This window comes from Lynx canadensis, chromosome A3 (assembly GCF_007474595.2).
Source record: "Lynx canadensis isolate LIC74 chromosome A3, mLynCan4.pri.v2, whole genome shotgun sequence".
NCBI lineage: Eukaryota > Metazoa > Chordata > Mammalia > Carnivora > Felidae > Lynx > Lynx canadensis.
The window spans coordinates 31,382,829-31,396,532 of record NC_044305.1 but is presented as its reverse complement, the minus strand read 5'-3'; the positions used below and the strand labels follow the sequence as shown (position 1 = coordinate 31,396,532).

General features: G+C 47.8%; 1 protein-coding gene across 11 annotated transcripts; it reads right to left on the bottom strand.

Moving 5' to 3' along the window:
- Window positions 1-1,652: 1,652 nt before the first annotated feature.
- Window positions 1,653-10,759, bottom strand: LOC115510316. Of its 11 annotated transcripts, XM_030310040.1 has the most exons (6): window positions 10,579-10,753; window positions 7,554-7,616; window positions 5,680-5,835; window positions 4,851-5,133; window positions 3,754-3,856; window positions 1,653-2,559 (listed from the first exon to the last, which is right to left on the bottom strand). In XM_030310040.1, exons 3-6 carry the CDS (start codon window positions 5,830-5,832, stop codon window positions 2,415-2,417), a joined length of 684 nt encoding a protein of 227 aa, XP_030165900.1. In that variant the 5' UTR covers window positions 5,833-5,835; window positions 7,554-7,616; window positions 10,579-10,753; the 3' UTR covers window positions 1,653-2,414. The 11 variants fall into 11 exon arrangements, 1 of the variants encoding a protein (XP_030165900.1); XR_004343375.1 differs by having other exon boundaries at window positions 1,653-3,392; window positions 3,754-5,109; window positions 10,579-10,759; XR_003967673.2 differs by having other exon boundaries at window positions 1,653-3,392; window positions 3,754-4,743; window positions 4,953-5,835; window positions 10,579-10,758.
- Between the last annotated feature and the right edge of the window lie 2,945 nt (window positions 10,760-13,704).

The following is a 13,704-nucleotide window of genomic DNA, read 5'->3' as shown; positions in this document are numbered from 1 at the left end:
CATGTCAGGCCTCATTAATCACCTGTGCTGACTCACACTGGAACGTCCTAGTCCTGACCTCTGGGCAATCGAAGGTCACAGCCGCTCACCCTCTGCTGAACTCCAAGCTCTATCCATCCTTCCATGCGAAGGCTATCATCCCTCCACTGGAGCTGGGTCACCGTCCCCTCAGTACACTAAACTGGACGGCTAATGGTCTGATCTCATTTGGAGATACGGATATTTTGATATGCAAATGACAAAAGATGTAATCATCAACCTGAGCAATCTCAGGACAAAATTGTTTTACAACCACTTTGCTGTACTAAATAGACAAGGCAGTGGACTTTCAGCTTGTTCAACGGGACTTTTAGCTGGTATGTGCACACTGGGTAATTTCACTCCATCTTCAGGCCTCATTCTGCCCCCCATGGGCTTCCCTCTCTTCCTCATCCTCTCTGATTCCCCCCACATCCCTGAGCCTCACCTCTGGCCCTGAGCTTCACTCCCTCCTGCTCCAGCTGCTCCTACCTCTGCTCTCTGTCCCTTATCTCTGATCCTCAGAGACAGGGGAAGAGTCAGAAGTGGATAACAGTAGGCAGAAATTTGTTCTGAAACGCCCAGAGTCTAAGAGACCCCCAAAAACGAACCACCAGAGTCCAGAGTCAAAGCTAAGCAGCAAGGGTCATTTATTGCAGGTTCGAACCTGGACCTCTGCGCCCCCGTTGCCGGTGACGCCAAGAGGCCCTGAGAGAGGTTTTTACACCCCTTTTATAGACAGGTACAAACAAGTCATGGGGTAATCAGGAATTTTCCACAGTTACAGAGCTGCGATTGGTTGGTGTTTAAAGTTGGGCACTTAACAGTATTCGATTGGTTCCTGCCTTTAGGTCAGACCACAACCGGGGGTACGGGTATCACAATGATTGATCAGGAATACACGGATGTGCCAAGCAACAATGATTGATCAGGAGTACACGGATGTGCCAAGTAACAATGGTTGATCAAGAATATACGGATGTGCCAGGCAATAATGATTGATCAGGAATACATGGGTGCGCCAAGCAATTGTACAGAAGCGGAACAAGCTGGTTAAGCTTGGTTAGGTTTCAGTTTCCCATAACTTAAGCTTTTAAGTTTCATTTTTCTCAGGCCTCTCATTCCCCCCTTTCTCAAGTACCTGAGGACCCAATCTTGGGTCCTACAGTGTTACCTAATCAAGCTCGCTTTCCATGTCTAGGAGCTGATACTGTGGTCTAAGGACCATAACCTGAATGGTGTTTAGTCTGTCCCTGATAAAGTTTATTATTTTGTTCGGTGTGCGAGGTCCTCTTGGAGCTATTTAATTTTGGTCCAAACTATTCCTGATTTATTGGCATAAAAGCAACATTTTTCTTGTAGGGCTAAGCAGATGCTGCCTTGTTCTGCGGTTAGCAGATCTAACCCTCTTTTATTTTGTAACACCACTTCTGCTAGGGAATCTAGCTGATCCTGCAGATCCTGGATTGTCCCTGACAAGGCCTCGACATCATTAATTAGTTGCCGAGAGAGTCAAAGATAGGAGTGTATGGAGACTCCTAATCCTGCTGTCCCGATAGTTAATGCACCTGTAATTCCTAGGCTTGTCAGGAGGGGGATAACAACCACAGCTCGTTTGGATCTGCCAGTTGCAAAGTTTAAACTAGGGATGGGCATGGGGGTTCCAGCAGACGGCGGCTCCAACTGAGCCACGGCAGCCGGCTTGAAGTTGCATATTATTATCACTAGCTTTTGCTGCCCTGTTACTCTGTAGGATAGCTGTAAAGTAGGTAGTGGAGTTGTCTGGCCCTATACATTGCTGATAGGAGTCATAACAAGAGCTATGCATCGACTCCTGGAAAGTAGAGCAAGGGCATTCTGCTGTGGGGGGCAGGGGCTCAGGTTTGTCAACACATAACCACTGCTGTTTTGGGGGTCCTGTGATGTCATAGGTCTGGGTTAAGTGAGCAATTGTGGTCCCACAGTCTTGGGTTTGAGTGTATCTTCGCTGATAGTGACCACCCCTTCCTACAGAGCCAGCTACTAGTCTGTTACCATGTGGCAGGGTAAGGGTTCTAACTACGCCACCTCTGCAATCACAGGGCCTTCCATACAGAGCTCTGTACAATTTCTGTTTGTCAACGGGGGCATTTAGTCCTACCTCCAGGAGGTTGAGGTTGAGGGCTAGTAGGACAAGGGTTACTATCTTGAACATGTCTAGGGGAGGCACGGCGCAAGGTTAGTTTGAGGGGGTTTTTCTTACTCCAGTCTACAGTCCAAGTAGTATTTTTATCAGTGTGTCCCACGAGGTCAGATAGCGGGTCGACAGGCTTCACGTGGGTGTGGTGAATCCAGGTGGGGAGGTCATCTACCTTGATGGTGGTGGGAGTCGTCAGGATGATTTGGTAAGGTCCTTTTCACCTGGGTTCAAGGTTCTCCTGCCGGTGTTGCTTGACGAGGACCCAGTCTCCTGGACGATACTGATGAGGAGTGGGTGGGGGCCCCGTCTCATACAGTTCTTTTAGTTTAGGCCACACGGCCTCATGAACCCGCTGTAGAGCCCTGAGAAAAGACAAGAGGCTGTTATCTTGGTCTAATTGAATGAGGTAGGTATGATGAGGTAGGTATGATAGGTGTGGGTCGGCCAAACATGATTTCATAGGGTGTAAGTCCCAACTTGCATGGGGAGTTGCGAACCCTGTACAGAGCGTAGGGGAGTAACTCTACCCAATTAGCGCCAGTCTCCATAGTCAATTTAGTAAGGGTCTCTTTTAATGTTTTATTTATTTATTTTTTTACTTGTCCTGAGCTTTGGGGCCGGTAGGCACAATGTAATTTCTAATCTGCCCCAAGTACGGAAGCCAATCCCTGACTTACCTTAGAGACGAATGCAGGTCCATTGTCTGACCCTATCATGACTGGAAAACCATACCTGAGCAGGATTTTTTCTAGGATCTTTTTGGCTACTATCTGTGCCGTTTTCTTCTTGGTTGGAAAGGCTTCAGTCCATCCTGAAAAAGTGTCTACGAACACTAAGTATTTATAGCCGTATTTGCCGGGCTTTACCTCGGTGAAGTCCACTTCCCAGTGGGCTCCTGGTATGGTTCCTCTTTTTCGGTGGCCTTGGGCTGTGGCGTGTGGGTGCGCGTTCTGGAGTATTTTTGTCAGGATTGCGTGGCCCAATTTTTCGGGAAGGATAAGGCGGTCTCTGGAGTCCCTCCACCATCCGTCTGTAACTTGGGTCATGGGGAACTCGCGCATCCAGATAAGATCATCTTCTGAGTATTCAGGCTATGGGGGTAAATCTCGGGGCCCTGGGTCTGGTAGCTGCACAGGGAGTACTTGAATGGGGTTTTGTGCTACCTGGCGTGCAGTCTGGTCAGCGAGGTTATTTCCTTGAGAGATTGGATCAGTTATTTTTTATTTTTATTTTTTGGTGACCCGGGCAATGTACTATAGCCAGTTTTTCAGGGGCCCAAATAACGGCCAATAGGGCCAGAATTTTATCTTTATTTTTGATGTCTTTGCCTTTAGCAGTGAGTAGTCCCCTCTCACGGTATATTGCCCCATGTATATGGGCCGTGGCAAAGGCATACCGGCTGTCTGTATATACAGTCACTTTGCGGTCCCGCCCCATTCTTAATGCTTGGGTCAATGCAATTAGTTCTGCCCTTTGGGCAGAAGTCCCTATGGGCAGAGCCTCTGCCCATATCACTTCAGTCTCAGATGTCACTGCTGCCCCCACATACCGCATACCTCTGTCCTTGATGGACGAAGCTGCTTCCGTCAGTAAACCAGGTGACCTCAGCATCAGGTAATGGCCGGTCCTGTAGATCTTTCCTTGTTCCATGGATCTGCGCTAGGATGTCGGCACCGTCATGGAGCGGGGAGTCCAGGTCAGGGTCGGGTAGCAGCGAGGCCGGGTTTAGAGTTTGGGGAGGGGTGTATGTGGTCCGCAAGGGATTTAACAGGAGTCCCTGATAGTGGACCATCCAAGCATTGCTCATCCACCTATCAGGGGGCTGCTTGAGTACTCCTTCGATGGCGTGGGGTGTGGTGACATGTAACTCTTGACCCAGGGACAGCTTATCGGCGTCTTTAACCATTAGGGCTGTAGCCACTATTATCCGGAGACAAGGGGGCCATCCTGCGGCTACAGGGTCCAGTTTTTTTTTTCTTTGAGAGATAGGCCACTGGTCTGGGCCACGGACCTGGATGCTGGGTTAGCACTGTCTTGGCTATGCCTTTATGCTCATCCACATATAAGTGGAAGGGCTTAGAGATATCGGGCAGTCCTAGAGCTGGGGCCGATAGGAGAGCTCTCTTTATCTGTTGGAATGCCTGCTCAGCTTCTGCAGACCATTCAAATGATGGTTGGTTTTTAGAGACTGCGTAAAGGGGTTTGGCCATTTCAGCAAAACCTGGGATCCACAACCAGCAGAATCCCGCAGACCCCAGGAATTCCTGAGTTCTGGGTAAATAGGATGGGGGCCGCTTTGGTTTGCCATGGCTCTGACCCCGAGCGCAGTTGCTTCTTTTTGGGACAGTCACGAATCCGATGTCCTTTTTCTTTACAGTAGGCGCATTGGTCTTTGTCTAGGGGGCGCCTGGGGGGCGAGTTTTCTGCTTATCCTCTGGAGCGTCCCTATTATTATATACCCGCTGAGCAATGCGGAGTAAATCTTGGATCTGTTTTCCTTCTAAATCCTCTAATTTTTGGAGTTTCTTTTTGATGTCAGGGGCAGCCTGGTTTACAAAAGACAGATTTTCAGGGGCCTCAGGGTCCATGGGAGTGTACTGCCTAAAGGCTTCCATTAATCTTTCTAAAAAGTTGGCAGGGCTCTCTGTCTTACCTTGTATTGCCGAGTACACCTTGGCCAAATTGGTGGGCTTGCGTGCTGCAGCCCGGAGACCCGCCATTAGAGTCTGGCGATAAATGAGCAGTCGTCCCCTACCTTCTGCCGAGTTGTAGTCCCAATCAGGCCGAGTCAGGGGAAACGCTGCATTAATGAGGTCAGGGTTAACAGTGGGTCGACCATCTTCTTCCGGGACCAGCTTCCGCGCAAGTTGAATTCTCTCCCTTTCTTCCGTGGTGAACAGGATTCGCAAAAGCTGTTGGCAGTCATCCCAGGTAGGCTGGTGGGTGAACATTATGCTCTCTAGGAGGGCTATAAGATCTCTAGGGTTATCAGAAAACCGAGCATTTTGGGTTTTTCAATTATATAGGTCACTGGTGTGGTGGAGAAGGACCAATACTGGAGTCGGGGATTGCCCGTTTCATCGGGGGGTCCTATTTCCCGCAGGGGTAAGGCTACAGTGGAGTGGGGGAGGCGAGAGCTTGGCTCACACTGGGTGCGCCCGCGAGTTTGGCCGACTGGCCCTTCACGGTTGGTTTCATTTTTAATAGGGCTAGGCACGGCTGCTGCCTGTAGCCTCCCTGGTTCTGGCACAGCTGCCGCTTCCCGCCCCCCCCCCCCCCCGGTTCCCCTTGAGGGGCAACCAGCGGGGCAACAGGTGGGGCGGCCGCTGCGGACAGGGCCTGGGGTGCAAGGGGAGGGGGAAGATAGGGTGGAGGGTTTTCAACAAGATCTTTCCAGACGGGGATGTAGGGAACCTGGTCTGGGTGGCCCTGACCTTGGCAGCTATAGGCAAACAAAAAGTGCCCTCAGTAGGCCAGCCCACCCCGAAAGTGGGCCACTCAGACCAGCAGAAAGTGAAGAGTCTCGACCGGCGGATGTCCAGGCTTAGGTTATGGCCTCTCTCCCCTCTTCCAGCCCGGACATCCTTGAAATTAGCTAGAAGAAGGGAGAGAGGTGTACTCTGGTTCTGTCCCATAACCTGTATAGGAAAAAATAAATGGGCCAAGTTAGTTTCTGTTCCGGAAGCGAGTTGGATATACCTGCAGGGGAGAAGAGACAAGTTAAATCGCAAGCGCGGCGGCAAACAGAAAGTGCCTTGGAGAAGAGACCAGATACAGAACGGGTGTCCGTAACCCGAACAAAGAGTTCTGATGGGCCAAAATAGTGCCCCAGATGGGAGCCAGAGGACGTCTCCTACTGGTCCCGACTGACTTCCCTATAGCGCGTCCGCCAGGGCTAGGTCAGTCACTGATACAGATCCCGCGCGGGAGAGCCAGAAACGAACAGACAACAGACACAGACACAAACACAGACAGAGCCGGCTTACTTACCAATCGGTCTCAGAAATGACCCGTTGACTTAGGGTCTGGTGGGTTTGGGGGGGGCCTTCCCGGCCAATGCACCAAATGAAATGCCCAGAGTCTAAGAGACCCCCAAAAACGAACCACCAGAGTCCAGAGTCAAAGCTAAGCAGCAAGGGTCATTTATTGCAGGTTCGAACCTGGACCTCTGCGCCCCCGTTGCCGGTGACGCCAAGAGGCCCTGAGAGAGGTTTTTACACCCCTTTTATAGACAGGTACAAACAAGTCATGGGGTAATCAGGAATTTTCCACAGTTACAGAGCTGCGATTGGTTGGTGTTTAAAGTTGGACACTTAACAGTATTCGATTGGTTCCTGCCTTTAGGTCAGACCACAACCGGGGGTACGGGTATCACAATGATTGATCAGGAATACACGGATGTGCCAAGTAACAATGGTTGATCAAGAATATACGGATGTGCCAGGCAATAATGATTGATCAGGAATACATGGGCGCGCCAAGCAATTGTACAGAAGCGGAACAAGCTGGTTAAGCTTGGTTAGGTTTCAGTTTCCCATAACTTAAGCTTTTAAGTTTCAATTTTCTCAGGCCTCTCAGTTCTTTGGATGTTGGATGTCAAAATGCCCATTCCAGAACCTGCCTTAACTGAGCTTATCCACCTTGGGCCACAGGCACCAGTGTTTGGTGAGAAGGGGATAAAGGAATGTCTGAACTGAGAGTGAATTCTTCCAACAGCAGACCTGAACCTCCACAATGTTCTGATTTCTTCCCCTTCCCCTTTGTTTCTGCCTATGTGGTTATGAAGCATCCATGTTAAAGCCAAAAGCAAAACAAAAAGCAAAGCAAAGCATGAGATTTGGGTATGCCAAGGGCTCCCAATGCCTAAAAAGAAAGGAGCCATATAATCTCAGAGTATAACTCTCGAGGTATCTTGCCAAACGTAGAGGTGTCTAAGACCAGCATCTAATGACCATGACTGTTAGCCAGAGGAAAGGCCCAGAGAAGTCCAAAGGAATAGGAGATATCAGGAGACGCAGTGAAATGTCACACAAGTCCCACTAGACCAGCAGAAAATAGAATTTAACAGTTTAGGGCAGGGCATGGAGACACGCATGGTCATCTCACTCTGCCAACAGCAAGGAAGATGTCAAAGGCTAATGGAATGAAGTCAGAGGAACACACTAGCCGACCTGAAGGGACTTTCACTTGCCTAAGATCAAACGGTTCCGGCACCTAAATGGATAGTGTCTACAATGGACTGAAACATCACAATGATGCAAGAACAAAATGAAAGAACAGAAAACCCTGCGTTTGTCACCATTAGAAGTTTCAAGAGCACAACTGATAAATGGACAGAATCAGGCATTTATCCTACCTTTACTGGACCAGCTGTATTTCAGAAAGTCTTCCTTTATAGAAGAATTCCAGCTAATAGAAGCTAAGAGAATGATAGAATCAGAAAACTTGTCATCTGCAAGCGGCACGAAACAATGAATGCAGGCAGTGATCATTATAAAATGCTGGAATCACAGTATGAAAGTTGATGGGGAAGGGCGGGGGCGGGGCACTTGGGTGGCTCAGTCGGTTGAGTGTCAGACTTCAGCTCAGGTCATGATCTCACAGTTAGTGAGTTCAAGCCCCACATCAGGCTTGCTGCTGTCAGCCTGTCAGTGCAGAGCCTGCTTCAGATCCTCTGTCCCCCCTGTCTGCCCCTCCCTGCTTGCGATCTCCCCCAAAATAAATACATATTAAAAAAAGAAAGAAAGGGGGGCGCCTGGGTGGCTCAGTCGGTTAAGCGTCCGACTTCGGCTCAGGTCACGATCTCGCAGTCTGTGAGTTCGAGCCCTGCCTCGGGCTCTGGGCTGATGGCTCAGAGCCTGGAGCCTGCTTCCGATTCTGTGTCTCCCTCTCTCTCTGCCCCTCCCCCATTCATGCTCTGTCTCTGTCTCAAAAATAAATAAAAAACATTAAAAAAAATTTTAAAAAAAAAAGAAAGAAAGAAAGTTGTTGGGGAGCTTATAATGGGAGGGATCAGACCAGTGCAGAACCTGCAGAATGGTCTTAGCACCACCAGAGGTAGTCAGGAGCTAGTATATGGCCCCCAATGGGCAGCCACAGCAAATTCCCAATTTACCTCCTCTCAATTCTTCTTGCTTCAAAAGCTGAATCTGAATATGAGCAAGCGTTTACACCTGACTTCCAGTGTACAGGCAATACAGGGAACAAAAAGCACCAGGGTACATGGAAGACACCATGGATGTAAAAACAAACAAACAAACAAACAAACAAACAAAAAACCAGAACAGGGAACATTCTAGAACACAATTGATCCACTCTCTCTAAGGAATTAATGGCATTAAGACAAAAAGAGAGATAAGATTGCCGTGGACCAAAAGGTGGTTAAGAGACATACAACCAAATGCAACGTGTGGACCTCTTTAATCCTGGTTGAAACAACCCAACTATTAAGCCAACTTTGAGATAAACGGGGAAATGAATATGGACAAGCATTAGATGATATTAAAGAAGTCACCGTTAATTTTATTGAAGGCTTAATGGCATAGGTTTTTATTTCTGAATATTCTTAGATGAGTTAGAGAAGCCTGCCAAAGTAGTACAAGAGAAATGAATCTTGGATTTGCTTTGAAACAATCCAGTATAAATATAAGTGTATGTGTGTGTGTGGGGGGGGGGGTGGGTAGATAAAATAACACCGGGCAAAATGCAGCTAATTGTAGCTGAGTGATGAGTATCTATGAGTTCATTAGGCTATTCTGTCTACTTTTGTATACACTTGAAATTTTCTGTAACAAAAAGTTAAGAGAAGGCAGAAACTGACCAGTTCTAAACTTGAGCAAGTCAGCTCACCTTTCTGGGCTTTGGTTTCCTTATAGGTGAAATCAGTTCTTTAAAATAACCAGCTTCCAGCTCCTGACTTCTGTGGTTCTTTATCCTCTCTTTGATCTGGAAGCCACTTTTTTTTTTTAATGTTTATTTATTTTGAGACCGAGAGAGACAGAGCATGAGCAAGGGAAGAGAGAGAGGGAGACACAGAATCCGAAGCAGGCTCCAGGCTCTGAGCTGTTAGCACAGAGCCCAACACAGGGCTCGAACTCGTCAACCACGAGATCATGACCTGAGCCGAAGTCAGACGTTCAACTGACTGTGCCACCCAGACACCCCTGATCTGGGAGCCACTTTTAAATGTTTTCCCAGTTATGTCCATGAGAAGAGGCATCTGTAGTATCAGTTGCAAGGGAAGTGTGGGTGTTGGGGGTTCCGAGGGAAGGAAGTGGAATGCAGAACCAGCTTAGGGTTAAAGGGTGATAAACAAGGGTTTATTGGTGTTCTGTTTTAGATGACCAAGGAACTGCAAAAGAGAAGAAAGCTTCATCTGTTGCAACTTCCTTTTTTAATTTTGTTTTTGTTTGTCAGTGTATGTATGCTGTTGGTCAATTTCTCACAGAAACCTCTACGCTGAGAGTCTGGACTATTTACCGGTTGGCCTAATGCAGAGGAAATGGCTTTCTTCAGCTGGGGTGATGTGGCTGGTTCAACCCCAAAACTTCTTCCAATTTTAGTATATGTACTGCCAAAGTGAGCACTCAACCCCAAAACTTCTTACCCAACATTTTATGCGTGTGTGTATGTATGTATGTATGTATGTATTTTAAATGTTTATTTACTTTGGAGAGAGAGAGCTCAAGCAGGGAAGGGGCAGAGAGAGACAGAGAATCCCAAGCAGGTTCCATGCCATCAGTGCACAGCCTGACGCAGGGCTCAATCTCATGAACTGTGAGACCATGACATGAGCCAAAACCAAGAGTCAGACACTTGAACCAACTGAGCCACCCAGATGCCCCAAATTGGGAGTTATTCATATCATGGTTATTCATCAAGCTATAGGAAGATGGCTGGATTAATCTAGAAATCATTGATCTCAGAATTCCCATCCCAGAGCTTTAACTACAATCTAGATGCAAAGGCCCTCGGCTGGATTTCTCTCTCTAGCTTCCGCTCTTCTGTGACCTGCAGACCCCTGTAGTCAACTGCCCCTTCAAGATTCCCACTTGGAGGTCTAGCAGGGTCCTCAAACCTCACATGCCCCCATATAAAGTCATGGCGTCCACTACCACCCCCAACATTCTACTTGATGTCCCCCTTTTCAATAAAAGGCAACTCTGTTCCTCCAGTTGCTCAGGCCAAATCTTAGAGTCACTCCTGACACCTCTTAGACTTCCATGCCCCATATCCAACCCACTGGCAAATCCTGTTGCATGCTTCCTTCAAAATGTTTCCGACAGAGTAAATGGGAGTCCCTGACTAGGACTGGATCACCTCCTTGCCTCCCAAGTCACAGCTTCACCATCCGTATCTACCTTGAGAAACTCAGGACTTACCTCTTTCTGACTTTCTCCTGGCACCACACGTATCTCTGGACTCCCTGGAGATCCCTCAGCCCCAAGACACTCGTCCTCATGTGACTATGCCTCAGCCTTTCGGACTCTTTCTGGCAGCCCCCACCAACCCCTGGAGCCATTCACTATGCCTTCAGGACATGTGGTCAGGTGACTGCTAAGTGCCCTGTGTCCTCTATTTCTTCACTAGCTGTCCCTTTCATCATCGTTCTCTAAGCCAGCACTGCCCAACAGAAATGTAATGCCACATATGTAATTCTAAATTTTCTAGTAGTCACATTAAAATAAGCAGAAGATAAAGCAAGTAAAACGAATATAGCATTGTATGTCAATTATACTTCTATAATAAAAAAAGCAGGTGGGGCACCTGGGTGGCTCAGTTGGTTGAGCTTCCAACTTCAGCTCAGGTCATGATCTCGCGGTTTGTGAGTTCGAGCCCTGCTTGCTCCGGGCTCTGTGCTGACAGCTCAGAGCCTGGAGCCTGCTTCGGATTCTGTGTCTCCCCCTCTCTCTGCCCCTCCCCTGCTCACTCTCTGTCTCTCAAAAATAAATAAACGTTAAAAAAGTTAAAAAGGGGGGCGCCTGGGTGGCGCAGTCGGTTAAGCATCCGACTTCAGCCAGGTCACGATCTCGCGGTCCGTGAGTTCGAGCCCCGCGTCAGGCTCTGGGCTGATGGCTCAGAGCCTGGAGCCTGTTTCCCATTCTGTGTCTCCCTCTCTCTCTGCCCCTCCCCCGTTCATGCTCTGTCTCTCTCTGTCCCAAAAATAAATAAACGTTGAAAAAAAAAATTTAAAAAAAAAAAAAGTTAAAAAGGGAGCCTGGGTGGCTCAGTCAGTTAAGCGTCTGACTTTGGCTCAGGTCATGATCTTGTGGTTTGTGGGTTCGAGCCCTGCATTGGGCTCTGTGAGGACAGCTCAGAGCCTGGAGTCTGCTTTGGATTCTGTCTCGCTGTCTCTTTGCCTGTGCCCCCCCCCCACCCCAGAAATAAACATTAAAAAATTTTTAAAAAGCAGGTAAACCGACTTCAGCCAGGTCACGATCTCGCGGTCTGTGAGTTCGAGCCCCGCGTCAGGCTCTGGGCTGATGGCTCAGAGCCTGGAGCCTGTTTCCGATTCTGTGTCTCCTTCTCTCTCTGCCCCTCCCCCGTTCATGCTCTGTCTCTCTCTGTCCCAAAAATAAATAAACGTTGAAAAAAAAAAATTTAAAAAGCAGGTAAAATTAACTTTAATATTTCATTTAACACAATAGATCTAACATGCAAAAACATATTTTATGTAGCCCAATATATTTCAACAAGAAAAAAGTATAAAAATACTAATGAGATCCTTTACATCTTTTTTTTTCTTCATACTGTCTGAAATGTGGTGTGTATTTTACACTTAGGGTATACCTCAGTTTCGTGGGTTTTTAAAAATTTTTTTAGTGTTTATCTTTATTTTTGAGACAGAGAAAGACAGAGCATGAGTGGGGGAGGGGCAGCGAGAGAGGGAGACACAGAATCCGAAGCAGGCTCCAGGCTCTGAGCTGTCAGCACAGAGCCCAACACGGGGCTTGAACCCACAAACCGCAAGATCGTGACCTGAGCCAAAGTTGGACACTCAACTGACTGAGCCACCCAGGCGCCCCTTAGTTTCGTTTTTTGATGGTTAAAGTGAAATGTAGTCCTACCAAAACACTAAAACTGTGTTTAACAGAAAACATAATTCATAGTGCTTTGATTTTTAACTTAATTGGAATTCAATTCAATTCGATATTCAGTTCCTCATTTCAAAGTGCTCTGTAGCCCCGTGTGGCTGGCGGCTGCCATATTGGACTGTGCAGATCTGAGTGAAACCTCACTTTCCCAGCAACTGTTTCAAGGTGTGGGCCTTTCCTAGATCTTTTGTGTTATCTGTGGCCCTGAAGGTGGATCGGGGTCTTCCTCGACTCTCCTCGTTGCTTGGCTGGGACATTCTCCCTACTTCCCACCGCAAAGCCCAGGTAGATACCTCTCTTCCTTGAAGACTTTGCTTCCTGGCTCACTGCTACTTTCTTTAACACACTCCAGTCACGATCCTTGGAAATATCAATATCTTTAAATAATATTTCCAGCATAAGAGCTATCAGTTCTCCACCAATGATCTTGTCTGCTCAGCCATTCATTCCCATGATCTGTTCTGCCCACTATGGACAGCCCCTCAAAACAGAAATGTCAAGCATCACCCTCTCTTGTCACTGTCCACCCCCTTACACCCTCCCCTCAACAAGATCACCAGTGCATTGATTTATCTCCTTTAACTACAGCCCACCCCCTGCCTCACCAAGCTTCCATCGTCAGAATCCCTTCCTCACCCATGCCTTCAAGGCCCTGCCCTGTCTTGCTTCATCAAGCCCCTCTGATGACATCCACCTCACCTCCAAATCTTCATCCGCACCCACACAACTGAACATGCCGGAGGAGGGAAGCACTTCTAACTGGCTTCCACCACATCCAGCCACGAGCTAACCCCAGTGGGTCTGCAGAGCTGGTCCGAAACCTGACACTTCTGTACGCGTTCAATCCCTGATTCTCCTACATGATGTTTTACTCTCCTTATAAAAGCGCAAAAGACTTCCACTTAGCTAAATTCATTTCTTCCCTGGATAGATCACTTAGGAAAGTTACATGATACCACATTTTCCTGATTTGGAAAAAGAGAAAATGCCCAAACTACAGGATTATTATGAAAGCTTTACATAGCTTTACATAATTTATGTATGCCATATATACCAAAAGTGTGCATATCAGAAACTAGAGACATTATTTCTAGTGGAAAGCTGTATGCCAAATACATTCTGATAGGATTTGGTTAGCTTTCTTTTTTTTTTAATTTTTTTTTTCAACGTTTATTTTTGGGACAGAGAGAGACAGAGCATGAACAGGGGAGGGGCAGAGAGAGAGGGAGACACAGAATCGGAAACAGGCTCCAGGCTCCGAGCCATAGGCCCAGAGCCTGACGCGGGGCTCGAACTCACGGACCGCGAGATTGTGACCTGGCTGAAGTCGGACGCTTAACCGACTGCGCCACCCAGGCGCCCCTGGTTAGCTTTCTTTATTCCTTCCTCTCCTCTCCTCTCCTCTCCTCTCCT

Excerpts from the sequence above, each read along its gene's own strand:
- LOC115510316 (XM_030310040.1), bottom strand. The coding sequence starts at position 5,832 with ATGGGACAGAACCAGAGTACACCTCTCTCCCTTCTTCTAGCTAATTTC. Across the intron at positions 3,857-4,850 it reads GGTGTACTCGGCAATACAAG|CGCAGATCCATGGAACAAGG; the intron begins GTAAGACAGAGA and ends CCGACATCCTAG. Across the intron at positions 2,560-3,753 it reads TTCGTCCATCAAGGACAGAG|GGCTCTACAGCGGGTTCATG; the intron begins GTATGCGGTATG and ends GTCTTTTCTCAG.